This window comes from Oncorhynchus gorbuscha, unplaced genomic scaffold (assembly GCF_021184085.1).
Source record: "Oncorhynchus gorbuscha isolate QuinsamMale2020 ecotype Even-year unplaced genomic scaffold, OgorEven_v1.0 Un_scaffold_817, whole genome shotgun sequence".
In the NCBI taxonomy this organism is placed as follows: Eukaryota; Metazoa; Chordata; class Actinopteri; order Salmoniformes; family Salmonidae; genus Oncorhynchus; species Oncorhynchus gorbuscha.
The window spans coordinates 132501-150000 of NW_025745821.1; the positions used below are offsets into that span (position 1 = coordinate 132501).

At 51.0% G+C, this 17500-nt stretch overlaps 1 protein-coding gene across 1 annotated transcript in view; it reads left to right on the top strand.

Annotated features, from left to right (window-relative positions):
* The window catches only part of LOC124020436 (voltage-dependent T-type calcium channel subunit alpha-1H-like), a 177543-nt gene that overhangs the window by 105949 nt on the left and 54094 nt on the right, over positions 1–17500 (top strand). Inside the window, 4 exon segments of the mRNA XM_046335675.1 lie at positions 6542–6693; positions 13057–13242; positions 14661–14778; positions 15746–15901. Coding sequence (XP_046191631.1) covers positions 6542–6693; positions 13057–13242; positions 14661–14778; positions 15746–15901 — 612 coding nt within the window.

A 17500-nucleotide genomic window follows, 5' to 3' on the forward strand; every position in this document is an offset into this window, starting at 1 on the left:
GAGGAGAGGAGATGGGTGGGGAGGGGACAGAGGGATCATGATCTCCATCCTCATCAACACTCTCAGTATGGGGATAGAGTTCCACCAACAGGTACAGTGGAGGAGAGGGGAGGGGAGGAGAGGGGAGGGAGGGAGAGGGGAGGGGGAGGGGGGGAGGGGAGGGGAGGGGAGGGGAGGGGAGAGGAGAGGAGAGGGGGAGAGGAGAGGAGAGGAGGGGAGGGGGAGGGGAGGGGGGGAGGAGAGGGGAGGGGTGAGGGGGAGGGGACAGAGGGATCATGATCTCCATCCTCATCAACACTCTCAGTATGGGGATAGAGTTCCACCAACAGGTACAGTGGAGGAGAGGGGAGGGGGGGGAGGGAGGGGAGGGGTGGGGAGGGGAGGGGGAGGGGAGGGGATGGGAGGGGAGGAGAGGAGAGGGGATGGGAGGGGAGGGGAGGGGAGGGGAGGGAGGGGAGGAGGAGAGGGAGGGGAGGGGAGGGGATCAAGGGGAGTATGGGGGGAGAGGAGAGGACAGGAGAGTGGAGGAGGGAGGGGAGGAGAGGAGAGGGAGGGGAGGGGAGGGAGGGGAGGGAGAGAGAGGAGAGGGGGTGGGAGGGGAGGAGAGGGAGGGGAGGGGAGGGGAGGGGAGGAGAGGAGAGGGAGGACTCTAGGGGGGGGAGGGGAGGGGAGGGGAGGGGAGGGGAGGGAGGGGAGGAGAGGGAGGGAGAGGGAGGAGAGGAGAGGAGAGGAGAGGAGAGGAGAGGAGAGGAGAGGGGGGAGGGGAGGGAGGAGGGGAGGGGAGGGAGGGGAGGGATGGGGTGAGGAGGGGAGGGGGGGGAGGAGGGAGGAGGGAGAGGAGTGGAGGGGAGGGAGGGGAGGGGGAGAGGGGAGGGGAGGGGAGGGGATGGGGGAGGAGGGGAGGGGGAGAGGGAGGGGAGGGGAGGGAAGGGAGGAGTGGAGGGGAGGGGAGGGGAGTGGAGGGAGGGGATGAGAGGGGAGGGGAGAGGGAGGGGAGGGGAGGGGGGAGGGGGAGGAGGGGAGGGGAGGGGAGGGGGAGGGCAGAGGGATCATGATCTCCATCCTCATCAACACTCTCAGTATGGGGATAGAGTTCCACCAACAGGTACAGTGGAGGAGAGGGAGAGGGGAGGGGATGGGAGGGGGGGGAGGGGAGGAGGGGAGGGAGGAGAGAGGGGAGGGGAGGGGAGGGGTGGGGAGGGAGGAGAGGGAGAGGGGAGGGAGAGGGAGGGGGGAGGGGAGGGAGAGGGGAGGGGGGGAGGGGTGAGGACAGAGGGATCATGATCTCCATCCTCATCAACACTCTCAGTATGGGGATAGAGTTCCACCAACAGGTACAGTGGAGGGAGGAGAGGGGAGGGGAGGGGAGGAGAGGGGGGGGTGGGGAGGGGAGGGGGGGAGGGGAGGGGATGGGAGGGGGAGGGGAGGAGAGGGAGAGGGGATGGGAGGGGAGGGGAGGGGAGAGAGGGGAGGGGAGGAGAGGGGAGGAGAGGAGGGAGAGGAGAGGAGAGGAGGAGGAGAGGAGAGAGGAGGGAGGGGAGAGGAGAGGGGAGGGAGGGGAGGGGAGGGGAGGGGAGGGAGGAGAGGGAGGAGGGGAGGAGGGGAGGAGAGGAGAGGGGAGGAGGGGAGGGGAGGGGAGGGAGGAGAGGAGAGGAGAGGAGGGGGAGGGGAGGGGAGGGGAGGGGAGGGAGGGGAGGGGGAGAGGGAGGGGAGGGGAGGGGAGGGAGGGAGGAGAGGAGAGGGAGGGGAGGGGAGGGAGTGGAGGAGAGGAGAGGAGAGGGGAGAGGGAGGAGGGGGGGGGAGGAGAGGGAGGAGAGGAGAGGAGGGAGGGGAGGGAGAGGGGAGAGGGAGGGATGGGGAGGGAGGGCACTGGGGTGAGGATGGGGAGGGGAGGGGAGGAGGGAGGAGGGAGAGGAGTGGAGGGGAGTGGAGGGGAGGGGATGAGAGGGGAGGGGAGGGGGAGGGGATGGGGTGGGGAGGGGAGGAGAGGGAGGAGAGGGGAGGGGAGGGGAAGGGAGGAGTGGAGGGGAGGGGAGGGAGGGGAGGGGATGAGAGGGGAGGGGAGAGGGAGGAGGGGAGGGGAGGGGTGAGGGAGGGGAGGGGAGGGGAGGGGTGAGGCAGAGGGATCATGATCTCCATCCTCATCAACACTCTCAGTATGGGGATAGAGTTCCACCAACAGGTACAGTGGAGGAGAGGGAGAGGGGAGGGGATGGGAGGGGAGGGGAGGGGTGAGGAGGGGAGGGGAGGAGGAGGGGGGGGGAGGGGAGGGGAGGGGTGGGGGGGGGAGGGGAGGAGAGGGAGGGGAGGGAGAGGGAGGGAGGGGAGAGGGGAGGGGAGAGGGGAGGGGAGGGGAGGGGTGAGGACAGAGGGATCATGATCTCCATCCTCATCAACACTCTCAGTATGGGGATAGAGTTCCACCAACAGGTACAGTGGAGGAGAGGGGAGGGAGAGGGGAGGGAGAGGGGAGGGGAGGAGAGGGGGGAGGAGAGGGAGAGGAGGGGAGGGGACAGAGGGATCATGATCTCCATCCTCATCAACACTCTCAGTATGGGGATAGAGTTCCACCAACAGGTACAGTGGAGGAGAGGGGAGGAGAGGGGAGGGAGAGGGGAGGGGGAGGAGAGGGGAGGGAGGGGAGGGGAGGGGAGGGGACAGAGGGATCATGATCTCCATCCTCATCAACACTCTCAGTATGGGGATAGAGTTCCACCAACAGGTACAGTGGAGGAGAGGGGAGGGGAGGAGAGGGGGAGGAGAGAGGGGGAGGGGAGGGGGAGGGGAGGGGATGGGAGGGGAGGAGAGGGGGAGGGGAGGGGATGGGAGAGGAGGGGAGTGGGGGAGAGGGGAGGGCAGGGGAGGGGAGGGGAGGGGGAGGAGAGGGGGAGGGGAGGAGAGGGGGAGGGGGGAGGGGAGGGGATGGGAGAGGAGGGGAGTGGGGGAGAGGGAGAGGGCAGGGGAGGGGATGGGGGGGTGAGGAGGGGAGGGGGAGGGCAGGGGAGGGGATGGGGTGAGGAGGGGAGGAGAGGGAGTGGAGGGGATGGGGGAGGGCAGGGGAGGGGATGGGTTGAGGAGGGGAGGGGGAGGGCAGGGGTGAGGAGGGGGAGGGCAGGGGAGGGGATGGGGTGAGGAGGGGAGGGAGGGGAGGGGAGAGGAGGGCAGGGCAGGGCAGGGGATGGGGTGAGGAGGGGAAGGAGGGAGGGGAGGGAGGGCAGGGCAGGGCAGGGGAGGGAGGGAGGGGGAGGGCAGGGGAGGGAGGGAGGGGGAGGACAGGGGTGTGTGTGTGTGTGTGTGTGTGTGTGTGTGTGTGTGTGTGTGTGTGTGTGTGTGTGTGTGTGTGTGTGTGTGTGTGTGTGTGTGTGTGTGTGTGTGTGTGTGTGTGTGTGTGTGTGTGAGCATGTGTGTGGGGTTACAGGGCTTGAGGTGTTAATTAAATTGTAAATCTCAGTGTGAGAGGAGGGGATAGATTGTGTGAGTGTGTGTGTGTGTTCTGTTTTAGCAGTCTTACCCCCTTAAGAAATTAAGAAAAAGTGAATAATGATGTTTCCATTGGTTCTGACCTCAGCTGACCCTACTGACGATAGAATTACTACTAGGCTAGAACCGGAATCCTCATCACCTACAGACCCAACTGAATGTAGAATTACAACTAGCATAGAACCCAAATCCTCATCACCAACTGACCCAATAGAATTACAACCAGTCTAGAACCCAAATCCTCGTCACCAACTGACCCTATAGAATTACAACCAGTCTAGAACCCAAATCCTCATCACAATGACCCAATAGATTTACAACTAGTCTAGAACCCAAATCCTCATCACACTACACGAAACACTGTATACTGCCCCCTACTGGCCACACTACAGTACTACTATAACCCAGACACAGCATACTGTCCCCTACTGGCCACACTACAGTACTACTATAACCCAGACACAGCATACTGTCCCCTACTGGCCACACTACAGTACTACTATAACCCAGACACAGTATACTGTCCCCTACTGTCCCCTACTGGCCACACTACAGTACTACTATAACCCAGACACAGCATACTGTCCCCTACTGTCCCCTACTGGCCACACTACAGTACTACTATAATCCAGACACAGCATACTGTCCCCTACTGTCCCCTACTGGCCACACTACAGTACTACTATAACCCAGACACAGCATACTGTCCCCTACTGGCCACACTACAGTACTACTATAACCCAGACACAGCATACTGTCCCCTACTGTCCCCTACTGTCCACACTACAGTACTACTATAACCCAGACACCGCATACTGTCCCCTACTGTCCCCTACTGGCCACACTACAGTACTACTATAACCCAGACACAGCATACTGTCCCCTACTGTCCCCTACTGCCCCCTACTGTCCCCTACTGGCCACACTACAGTACTACTATAACCCAGACACCGCATACTGTCCCCTACTGTCCCCTACTGGCCACACTACAGTACTACTATAACCCAGACACCGCATACTGTCCCCTACTGGCCACACTACAGTACTACTATAACCCAGACACCGCATACTGTCCCCTACTGGCCACACTACAGTACTACTATAACCCAGACACAGCATACTGTCCCCTACTGGCCACACTACAGTACTACTATAACCCAGACACAGCATACTGTCCCCTACTGTCCCCTACTGGCCACACTACAGTACTACTATAACCCAGACACAGCATACTGTCCCCTACTGGCCACACTACAGTACTACTATAACCCAGACACCGCATACTGTCCCCTACTGGCCACACTACAGTACTACTATAACCCAGACACAGCATACTGTCCCCTACTGGCCACACTACAGTACTACTATAACCCAGACACAGCATACTGTCCCCTACTGTCCCCTACTGGCCACACTACAGTACTACTATAACCCAGACACAGCATACTGTCCCCTACTGGCCACACTACAGTACTACTATAACCCAGACACCGCATACTGTCCCCTACTGGCCACACTACAGTACTACTATAACCCAGACACAGCATACTGTCCCCTACTGGCCACACTACAGTACTACTATAACCCAGACACAGCATACTGTCCCCTACTGGCCACACTACAGTACTACTATAACCCAGACACAGTATACTGTCCCCTACTGTCCCCTACTGGCCACACTACAGTACTACTATAACCCAGACACAGTATACTGTCCCCTACTGTCCCCTACTGTCCCCTACTGGCCACACTACAGTACTACTATAACCCAGACACAGCATACTGTCCCCTACTGGCCACACTACAGTACTACTATAACCCAGACACAGTATACTGTCCCCTACTGTCCCCTACTGGCCACACTACAGTACTACTATAACCCAGACACAGTATACTGTCCCCTACTGTCCCGTACTGTCCCCTACTGGCCACACTACAGTACTACTATAACCCAGACACAGTATACTGTCCCCTACTGTCCACACTACAGTACTACTATAATCCAGACACAGCATACTGTCCCCTACTGTCCCCTACTGTCCCCACTACAGTACTACTATAACCCAGACACAGTATACTGTCCCCTACTGTCCCCTACTGTCCCCTACTGGCCACACTACAGTACTACTATAATCCAGACACAGCATACTGTCCCCTACTGTCCCCTACTGGCCACACTACAGTACTACTATAACCCAGACACAGCATACTGTCCCCTACTGTCCCCCTACTGGCCACACTACAGTACTACTATAATCCAGACACAGCATACTGTCCCCTACTGTCCCCTACTGGCCACACTACAGTACTACTATAACCCAGACACAGCATACTGTCCCCTACTGTCCCCTACTGTCCCCTACTGTTCCCTACTGTCCCCTACTGTCCACACTACAGTACTACTATAACCCAGACACAGCATACTGTCCCCTACTGTCCCCTACTGTTCCCTACTGTCCCCTACTGTCCACACTACAGTACTACTATAACCCAGACACCGCATACTGTCCCCTACTGTCCACACTACAGTACTACTATAACCCAGACACAGCATACTGTCCCCTACTGTCCCCTACTGTCCACACTGCAGTCCTACTGTAACCCAGACACAGCATACTGTCCCCTACTGTTCCCAACTGTCCCCTTCTGTCCACACTACAGTACTACTACAACCCAGACACGCTCATACTGTCCCCTACTGTCCCCTACTGTTCCCAACTGTCCCCTACTGTCCACACTACAGTACTACTATAACCCAGACACAGCATACTGTCCCCTACTGGCCCCTACTGGCCACACTACAGTACTACTATAACCCAGACACAGCATACTGTCCCCTACTGTCCCCTACTGCCCCCTACTGTCCCCTACTGGCCACACTACAGTACTACTATAACCCAGACACAGTATACTGTCCCCTACTGTCCTCTACTATCCTCTACTGTCCCCTACTGTCCACACTACAGTACTACTATAACCCAGACACAGTATACTGTCCCCTACTGGCCACACTACTTCCTTCATTCTCCCTCTCTCTCTCTCTCTCTCCCTCCCCCCCTAGCCCCAGGAGCTGACTGACATCCTAGAGATCAGTAATCTAGTGTTCACCAGTCTCTTCAGTCTGGAGATGCTGCTGAAGCTGCTGGCCTTCGGACTCTTCGGCTATATCAAGAACCCGTACAACGGCTTTGACAGCGTCATCGTCATCATCAGGTTTGTGTCTGTGTTTCCATTCAATATTTTAATGTATCAAACCTTTTCCAAGAGTTAATGTTATAATGCTGTACCTTGCTGCTCAATGCTAAGCTAGCTATAACTTTCTGCCTGATTCTAAGCTTGCTGTACCTTGCTGCTCAATGCTAAGCTAGCTATAACTTTCTGCCTGATTCTAAGCTTGCTGTACCTTGCTGCTCAATGCTAAGCTAGCTATAACTTTCTGCCTGATTCTAAGTTTGCTGTACCTTGCTGCTCAATGCTAAGCTAGCTATAACTTTCTGCCTGATTCTAAGCTTGCTGTACCTTGCTGCTCAATGCTAAGCTAGCTATAACTTTCTGCCTGATTCTAAGCTTGCTGTACCTTGCTGCTCAATGCTAAGCTAGCTATAACTTTCTGCCTGATTCTAAGCTAGCTATAACTTTCCGTTCGATTGCTAAGCTAGCTATAACATTCTGTTCGATTGCTAAGCTAGCTATAACTTTCCGTGCGATTGCTAAGCTAGCTATAACATTCTGTTCGATTGCTAAGCTAGCTATAACTTTCCGTGCGATTGCTAAGCTAGCTATAACTTTCAGTTCGATTGCTAAGCTAGCTATAACATTCTGTTCGATTGCTAAGCTAGCTATAACTTTCCGTTCGATTGCTAAGCTAGCTATAACATTCCGTTCGATTACTAAGCTAGCTATAACTTTCCGTTCGATTGCTAAGCTAGCTATAACTTTCCGTTCGATTACTAAGCTAGCTATAACTTTCCGTTCGATTGCTAAGCTAGCTATAACTTTCCGTTCGATTGCTAAGCTAGCTATAACTCGCTGCTCGATGCTAAGCTAGCTATAACTTTCCATTCGATTGCTAAGCTAGCTATAACTTTCCGTTCGATTGCTAAGCTAGCTATAACTTTCCGTGCGATTGCTAAGCTAGCTATAACTTTCCGTTCGATTGCTAAGATAGCTATAACTTTCCGTTCGATGAGTGATGCTAAGCTAGCTATAACTCGCTGCTCGATGCCATACGGAAAAATTATATATTGATTTACCGTTCAAAAAGACTTATTTTCCACCGTAATTTGCAAATAAGTTCATTAAAAATCCTACAATGTGATTTTCTGGATTTCTTTTCTCATTTTGTCTGTCGTAGTTGAAGTGTACCTATGATGAAAATTACAGGCCTCTCTCATCTTTTTAAGTGGGAGAACTTGCACAATTGGTGGCTGACTAAATACTTTTTGCCCCACTGTATATGTAATTATTGGCGAAGATTCACGTCATATTTTTCGTTATACTGTTTTCTATATACTGTAGGTGACATGATTCTCACTAGTGTTGAGTGATGAGCTGTTAAAAGTGGTGTATGTCTTATTTAGTTAAAGAGCATATTGAAGTTAGAAGCAATAGGATTTGAATCAAAAGCCTACAACTTGTTTAGCCCCGTTACACACTGCTCTGAGACGAGGATGGAGACTGGTCCGTTTCACACTGCTCTGAGACGAGGATGGAGACTGGTCCGTTTCACACTGCTCTGAGACGAGCATGGAGACCGGTCCGTTTCACACTGCTCTGAGACGAGCATGGAGACTGGTCCGTTACACACTGCTCTGAGACCAGCATGGAGACTGGTCCGTTACACACTGCTCTGAGACCAGCATGGAGACTGGTCCGTTTCACACTGCTCTGAGACGAGCATGGAGACTGGTCCGTTTCACACTGCTCTGAGACGAGCATGGAGACTGGTCCGTTACACACTGCTCTGAGACCAGCATGGAGACTGGTCCGTTTCACACTGCTCTGAGACCAGCATGGAGACTGGTCCGTTACACACTGCTCTGAGACCAGCATGGAGACTGGTCCGTTTCACACTGCTCTGAGACCAGCATGGAGACTGGTCCGTTTCACACTGCTCTGAGACCAGCATGGAGACTGGTCCGTTTCACACTGCTCTGAGACCAGCATGGAGACTGGTCCGTTTCACACTGCTCTGAGACCAGCATGGAGACTGGTCCGTTACACACTGCTCTGAGACCAGCATGGAGACTGGTCCGTTTCACACTGCTCTGAGACGAGCATGGAGACTGGTCCGTTACACACTGCTCTGAGACGAACATGGAGACTGGTCCGTTACACACGGCAGCACAAGAACTGTTCGTCGGGAGCTTCATGAAATGGGTTTCCGTGGCCAAGCAGCCGCACACAAGCCTAAGATCACCATTCACAATGCCAAGCGTTGGCTGGAGTGGTGTAAAGCTCGCCACCATTGGACTCTGGAGCAGTTGAAACGCCTTCTCTGGAGTCATGAATCACTCTTCACAATCTGGCAGTCTGATGGACAAATCTGGGTTTGGCAGATACCAGGGGAACGCTACCTGCCCCAATGCATCGTGCCAACTGTAAAGTTTGGTGGATGATGAATAATGGTCTGGGGCTGTTTTTTCATGGTTCGGTCAAGGCACCGGACAATGACATTCTAGACGATTCTGTGTTTGCAACAGTTTGGGGAAGGCCCTTTCCTGTTTCAGCATGACAAATTATACAAACAAAAACATACACTCAACAAAAATATGATTTTACTGAGTCAGTCAATTGAAATAAATTCATTAGGCCATATTCTGTGGATGTCACATGACTGGGAATACAGATATGCATCTGTTGGTCACAGATAACATTTATAAAAAGGTAGTGGATCAGAAAAGCAGCCAGTATCTGGTGGGACCATTTGCCTCATGCAGCACATCTCCTTCACAAAGAGTTGATCAGGCTGTTGATTGTGGAATGTTGTCTCACTCCTCTTCAATGGCTGTGCGAAGTTTCTGGAAATGGTCAAGAAATGGAAATCGCTGTCGTACAAGCCGATCCGGAGCATCCTAAACATGCTCAATGGGGTGACATGTCTGATGAGTATGCAGGCCGTGAAAGAACTGGGACATTTTCAGCTTGCAGGAATTGTATACAGATCCTTGCGACACGGGGCTGTGTTCGTCGGGAGCTTCATGAAATGGGTTTCCGTGGCCAAGCAGCCGCACACAAGCCTAAGATCACCATTCACAATGGCTGTGCATTATCATGCTGAAACAGGTGGTGACGACGGCAGATGAACGACAATCAAACAACAAACCTCAGGATCCTCATCACGGTATATCTGTGCATTCAAATTACCAATGATAAAATGGAATAGTGTTCGTTGTCCACAGCTTAGGCCTCTGCCCATACCGTAGCCACCACCGACAACCATGGGGCACTGTGTTCATAACGTTGACATCAGCAAACCTCTTGGCCAAACAACGCCATACTCAGACAGTTCTTCCATGTCTGCCATCTGCCCAGTACAGTTGAAACCGGGATTAATCCGTGAAGAACACATTTCTCCAGCGTGCCAGTGGCCAACCTAAGGTGAGCATTGGCCCACTGAAGTCGGTTACAACTCTGAACTGCAGTCAGGTCAAGACTCTGGTGAGGATGGTTTCTGACCGTTTGTGCAGAAAACTCTTTGCTTGTGTAAAACTCACAATTTCATCAGCTGTTCTGAGTGGCTGGTCTCAAACGATCCCGCAGGTGAAGAAGCAACAGGTCCTGGGGCTGGCGTGGTCACACGTAGTCTGTGGACATTCTGACAAAATTTCTAAAATGATGTTGGAGGCAACTAATGGTAGAGAAAATGAAATTCCCTGGCAACAGCTCTGGTGGACATTCCTGCAGTCAGCAGCATGCCAATTGCAGTCTCCTTCAAAACTTGAGACATGTGTGGCATTGTGTTGTGTGACAAAACGGAACATTTTTCCCCTTTTATTGTCCCCCAGCACAAGGTGCACCTGTGTAATGATCATGCCGTTTCATAATTTTCTTGATATTCCACACCTGTCAGGTGGATGGATTATATTGGCAAAGGAGAAATGCTCACTAACAGGGAAGTAAAGAAATATAATATTTTTATATCATATTTTTGTGCATTATTTTAGCTCATTAAACATGGGACCAACACTTCACATGTTGCCTTTATATTGTTCTTCAGTAGACATTTCTTGGGTCTGTCCAGATGAGGATCCATTGTCTGGGGTCTGTCCAGCTGAGGCTCCATTGTCTTGGGGGTCTGTCCAGCCGAGGCTCCATTGTCTGGGGGTCTGTCTAGCTGAGGCTCCATTGCCTGGGGTCTGTCCAGCTGAGACTCCATTGCCTGGGGTCTGTCCAGCTGAGGCTCCATTGTCTGGGGGTATGTCCAGCTGGGGCTCCATTGTCTGGGGTCTGTCCAGCTGAGGCTCCATTGTCTGGGGTCTGTCCAGCTGAGGCTCCATTGTCTGGGGGTCTGATCGACTGAGGCTCCATTGTCTTGGGGTCTGATTGGCTGACGCTCCATTGTCTTGGGGTCTAATTGGCTGAGGCTCCATTGCCTGGGGTCTGATTGGCAGAGGCTCCATTGTCTTGGGGTCTGATCGACTGAGGCTCCATTGCCTGGGGGTCTGCCTAGCTGAGGGTCCAGACCAGAGGGACTTGCAGGAGGGAACCCACCCTCACTAAAGCTACATAATTTAGCTAGCTAGCCAGTTCTATCAGAGACACCCAACCCTCACTAAAGCTACATAATTTAGCTAGCTAGCCAGTTCTATCAGAGACATCCAACCTTCACAAAAGCTCCATAATTTAGCTAGCTAGCCAGTTCTATCAGAGACACCCAACCCTCACTAAAGCTACATAATTTAGCTAGCTAGCCAGTTCTATCAGAGACATCCAACCTTCACAAAAGCTACATAATTTAGCTAGCTAGCCAGTTCTATCAGAGACACCCAACCCTCACTAAAGCTACATAATTTAGCTAGCTAGCCAGTTCTATCAGAGACACCCAACCCTCACTAAAGCTACATAATTTAGCTAGCTAGGCTCCCAGTTCTATCAGAGACACCCAACCCTCACTAAAGCTACATAATTTAGCTAGCTAGCCAGTTCTATCAGAGACACCCAACCCTCACTAAAGCTACATAATTTAGCTAGCTAGCCAGTTCTATCAGAGACACCCAACCCTCACTAAAGCTACATAATTTAGCTAGCTAGCCAGTTCTATCAGAGACACCCAACCCTCACTAAAGCTACATAATTTAGCTAGCTAGCCAGTTCTATCAGAGACACCCAACCCTCACTAAAGCTACATAATTTAGCTAGCTAGCCAGTTCTATCAGAGACACCCAACCCTCACTAAAGCTACATAATTTAGCTAGCTAGCCAGTTCTATCAGAGACACCCAACCCTCACTAAAGCTACATAATTTAGCTAGCTAGCCAGTTCTATCAGAGACACCCAACCCTCACTAAAGCTACATAATTTAGCTAGCTAGCCAGTTCTATCAGCGACACCCAACCTTCACAAAAAGCTAGCTGATTTATATGTCAATAGCTGCAGTGTGTATTTTCAACTGCAACAGTGATCCAACATTTGCAAAACACCACTTTAGAAACCTCATGCTAAGGGGTCAGAGGTCAACGGAGACTCGACATTACATTGCACCACTTTAGAAACCTCATGCTAAGGGGTCAGAGGTTAACGGAGACTCAACGTTACAAAACATCACTATAGGAAAGCCAATGCTAAGATATCAGAGGTCAACAGAGACTCAACATTATCATCGGGTAGAGAAGGCTGTCAGTGGTGATTTGTGTATTTTACATGAATGTTTTACAAGTATATGTACATAAATAAAATATATCTATATATTTGATAAATACATTTTCCCTTTATATTTAAATATCTTTATATTTTCTTGAAATATATTCCAAAATATAATTTTTCCATAGGGAAGCTATCAATAACTTGCTCAATGCTAAGCTATCTATAAATTGTTGCTCAACGCTAAGCTATCTATAACTTCTTGCTCAATGCTAAGCTATCTATAAATTGTTGCTCAATGCTAAGCCATCTATAACTTGTTGCTCAATGCTAAGCTATCTATAACTTGTTGCTAAATGCTAAGCTATCTATAACTTCTTGCTCAACGCTAAGCTATCTATAACTTGTTGCTAAATGCTAAGCTATCTTTAACTTGTTGCTCAATGCTAAGCTATCTATAACTTCTTGCTCAATGCTAAGCTATCATTAACTTGTTGCTCAATACTAAGCTATCTATAACTTGTTGCTAAATGCTAAGCTATCTTTAACTTCTTGCTCAATGCTAAGCTATCTATAAATTGTTGCTCAATGCCAAGCTATCTATAACTTGTTGCTCGATGCTAAGCTATCTATAACTTCTTGCTCATTGCTAAGCTATCTATAACTTGTTGCTCGATGCTAAGCTATCTATAACTTGCTGCTCAATGCTAGGCTATCTATAACTTGTTGCTAAATGCTAAGCTAGCTGTAACGTTGTATGTGTTTCTCTCAAAGTGTATGGGAGATCGTTGGGCAGGCGGACGGCGGTCTGTCAGTCCTGCGTACGTTCCGTCTGCTGCGGGTCCTAAAGCTGGTCAGGTTCCTGCCCGCCCTGCGCAGACAGCTGGTGGTTCTGATGAAGACTATGGACAACGTAGCCACCTTCTGCATGCTGCTCATGCTCTTCATCTTCATATTCAGGTATGTAGAGACCTTCTGACATCGTCTTCATAGTCAGGTCTTAGATGACATCATCTTCATAGTCAGGTTTGTTGTCAGGTCTTAGATGACATCATCTTCATAGTCAGGTAATAGATGACATCATCTTCATAGTCAGGTTTGTTGTCAGGTCTTAGATGACATCATCTTCATAGTCAGGTTTGTTGTCAGGTCTTAGATGACATCATCTTCATAGTCAGGTCTGTTGTCAGGTAATAGATGACATCATCTTCATAGTCAGGTTTGTTGTCAGGTCTTAGATGACATCATCTTCATAGTCAGGTAATAGATGACATCATCTTCATAGTCAGGTTTGTTGTCAGGTCTTAGATGACATCATCTTCATAGTCAGGTTTGTTGTCAGGTCTTAGATGACATCATCTTCATAGTCAGGTCTGTTGTCAGGTAATAGATGACATCATCTTCATAGTCAGGTTTGTTGTCAAGTCTTAGATGACATCATCTTCATAGTCAGGTAATAGATGACATCATAGTCAGGTAATAGATGACATCATAGTCAGGTAACAGATGACATCATAGTCAGGTAATAGATGACATCATAGTCAGGTATTAGATGACATCATAGTCAGGTAATAGATGACATCATAGTCAGGTAATAGATGACATCATAGTCAGGTATTAGATGACATCATAGTCAGGTATTAGATGACATCATAGTCAGGTAATAGATGACATCATAGTCAGGTAATAGATGACAACATAGTCAGGTAATAGATGACATCATAGTCAGGTAATAGATGACATCATAGTCAGGTAATAGATGACATCATAGTCAGGTAATAGATGACATCATAGTCAGGTAATAGATGACATCATAGTCAGGTAATAGATGACATCATAGTCAGGTAATAGATGACATCATAGTCAGGTAATAGATGACATCATAGTCAGGTAATAGATGACATCATAGTCAGGTAATAGATGACATCATAGTCAGGTATTAGATGACATCATAGTCAGGTAATAGATGACATCATAGTCAGGTAATAGATGACATCATAGTCAGGTATTAGATGACATCATAGTCAGGTAATAGATGACATCATAGTCAGGTAATAGATGACATCATAGTCAGGTAATAGATGACATCATAGTCAGGTATTAGATGACATCATAGTCAGGTATTAGATGACATCATAGTCAGGTAATAGATGACATCATAGTCAGGTTTTAGATGACATCATAGTCAGGTATTAGATGACATCATAGTCAGGTTTTTCATCTTTCTTTTTGAAGTTACTGAGTGTATAATGTGTGTGTGTGTGTGTGTGTGTGTGTGTGTGTGTGTGTGTGTGTGTGTGTGTGTGTGTGTGTGTGTGTGTGTGTGTGTGTGTGTGTGTGTGTGTGTGTGTGTGCCTCTGTGTGTGTGTGTGTTGCAGTATCCTAGGCATGCATCTGTTTGGCTGTAAGTTTGGTCTGAAGCTGGACAGTGGAGACACGCTACCTGACAGGAAGAACTTTGACTCGCTGCTCTGGGCTATCGTCACTGTGTTCCAGGTACACACACACACACACACACACACACACACACACACACACACACACACACACACACACACACATCCCTCTCTCCTCTGTTTCATCTCTCTCATTCTCTCTCTCTCCTCTCTCTCTCCCGTCAATAGATTCTGACTCAGGAGGACTGGAATCTGGTCCTGTATTACTGCATGGCCTCCACCTCTCTCCTCTGTTTCTCTCTCTCATCCCTCTCTCTCCTCTCTCTCCTCTCTCTCTGTCTATAGATTCTGACTCAGGAGGACTGGAATCTGGTCCTGTATTACTGCATGGCCTCCACCTCTCCTCTCTCCTCTCTCATCCCTCTCTCCTCTCTCTCCTCTCTCTCTGTCTATAGAATCTGACTCAGGAGGACTGGAATCTGGTCCTATATTACTGCATGGCCTCCACCTCTCGTCTCTCCTCTCTCATCCCTCTCTCTCCTCTCTCTCCTCTCTCTCTGTCTATAGAATCTGACTCAGGAGGACTGGAATCTGGTCCTGTATAACTGCATGGCCTCCACCTCTCCTCTCTCCTCTCTCATCCCTCTCTCTCCTCTCTCTCCTCTCTCTCTGTCTATAGATTCTGACTCAGGAGGACTGGAATCTGGTCCTGTATTGCTGCGTGGCCTCCACCTCTCCTCTCTCCTCTCTCCTCTCTCTCCTCTCTCATCCCTCTCTCCTCTCTCTCTCCTCTCTCTCCTCTCTCTCTGTCTATAGATTCTGACTCAGGAGGACTGGAATCTGGTCCTGTATAACTGCATGGCCTCCACCTCTCCTCTCTCCTCTCTCATCCCTCTCTCTCTCATCTCTCATCCCTCTCTCTCCTCTCTCCTCTCTCCTCTCTCTCCTCTCTCCTCTCTCATCCCTCTCTCTCTCCTCTCTCTCCTCTCTCTCTCCTCTCTCCTCTCTCATCCCTCTCTCCTCTCTCATCCCTCTCTCTCCTCTCTCTCCTCTCTCTCTGTCTATAGATCCTGACTCAGGAGGACTGGAATCTGGTCCTGTATAACGGTATGGCCTCCACCTCTCCTCTCGCTGCTCTCTACTTTGTGGCTCTGATGACCTTTGGGAACTACGTCCTCTTCAACCTGCTGGTGGCCATCTTGGTGGAGGGCTTTCAGGCGGAGGTAAGTGTTCTACTGGGTTCAACTAGTTTCTACAGGATTCTATGGGGTTTTACAGGCCAGGGTATCTGGTTGGACATTATTTGTAGAGTCCCTTCATCCATCCATCTCTCTCTCCACCCCTCCCTTCATCCATCCATCTCTCTCTCCACCCCTCCCTTCATCCATCCATCTCTCTCTCCACCCCCCCCTTCATCCATCCATCTCTCTCTCCATCCCCCCCTTCATCCATCCATCTCTCTCTCCACCCCTCCCTTCATCCATCCATCTCTCTCTCCACCCCTCCCTTCATCCATCCATCTCTCTCTCCACCCCTCCCTTCATCCATCCATCTCTCTCTCCACCCTCCCCCTCCCTTCATCCATCCATCTCTCTCTCCACCTCTCCCTTTATCCATCCATCTCTCTCTCCACCCCCCCTTCATCCATCCATCTCTCTCTCCACCCCTCCCTTCATCCATCCATCTCTCTCTCCACCCCTCCCTTCATCCATCCATCTCTCTCTGCACCCCTCCCTTCATCCATCCATCTCTCTCTCCACCCCTCCCTTTCATCCATCCATCTCTCTCTCCACCCCTCCCTTCATCCATCCATCTCTCTCTCCACCCCTCCCTTCATCCATCCATCTCTCTCTCCACCCCTCCCTTTATCCATCCATCTCTCCCTCCACCCCCCTTCATCCATCCATTCCTCTCTCCACCCCCTCCATCCATCCATCTCTCCCTCCACCCCTCCCTTCATCCATCCATCTCTCTCTCCACCCCCCTTCATCCATCCATCTCTCTCTCCACCCCCTTCATCCATCCATCTCTCCCTCCACCCTCCCTTCATCCATCCATCTCTCTCTCCAACCCCCTTCATCCATCCATCTCTCCCTCCACCCTCCCTTCATCCATCCATTCCTCTCTCCACCCCCCTTCATCCATCCATCTCTCTCTCCACCCCCTTCATCCATCCATCTCTCCCTCCACCCCTCCCTTCATCCATCCATCTCTCTCTCCACCCCCCTTCATCCATCCATCTCTCTCTCCACCCCTCCCTTCATCCATCCATCTCTCTCTCCACCCCCCTTCATCCATCCATCTCTCTCTCCACCCCCCTTCATCCATCCATCTCTCTCTCCACCCCTCCCTTCATCCATCCATCTCTCTCTCCACCCCTCCCTTCATCCATCCATCTCTCTCTCCACCCCTCCCTCCATCCATCCATCTCTCTCTCCACCCCTCCCTTCATCCATCCATCCATCTCTCTCTCCACCCACCCTTCATCCATCCATCTCTCTCTCCACCCCCCTTCATCCATCCATCTCTCCCTCCACCCCCCCCCCTTCATCCATCCATCTCTCTCTCCACCCCTCCCTTCATCCATCCATCTCTCCCTCCACCCCCCTTCATCCATCCATTCCTCTCTCCACCCCCCTTCATCCATCCATCTCTCCCTCCACCCCCCTTCATCCATCCATTCCTCTCTCCACCCCCCTTCATCCATCCATCTCTCTCTCCACCCCCCTTCATCCATCCATTTCTCCCTCCACCCCTCCCTTCATCCATCCATCTCTCTCTCCACCCCCCTTCATCCATCCATTCCTCCCTCCACCCCTCCC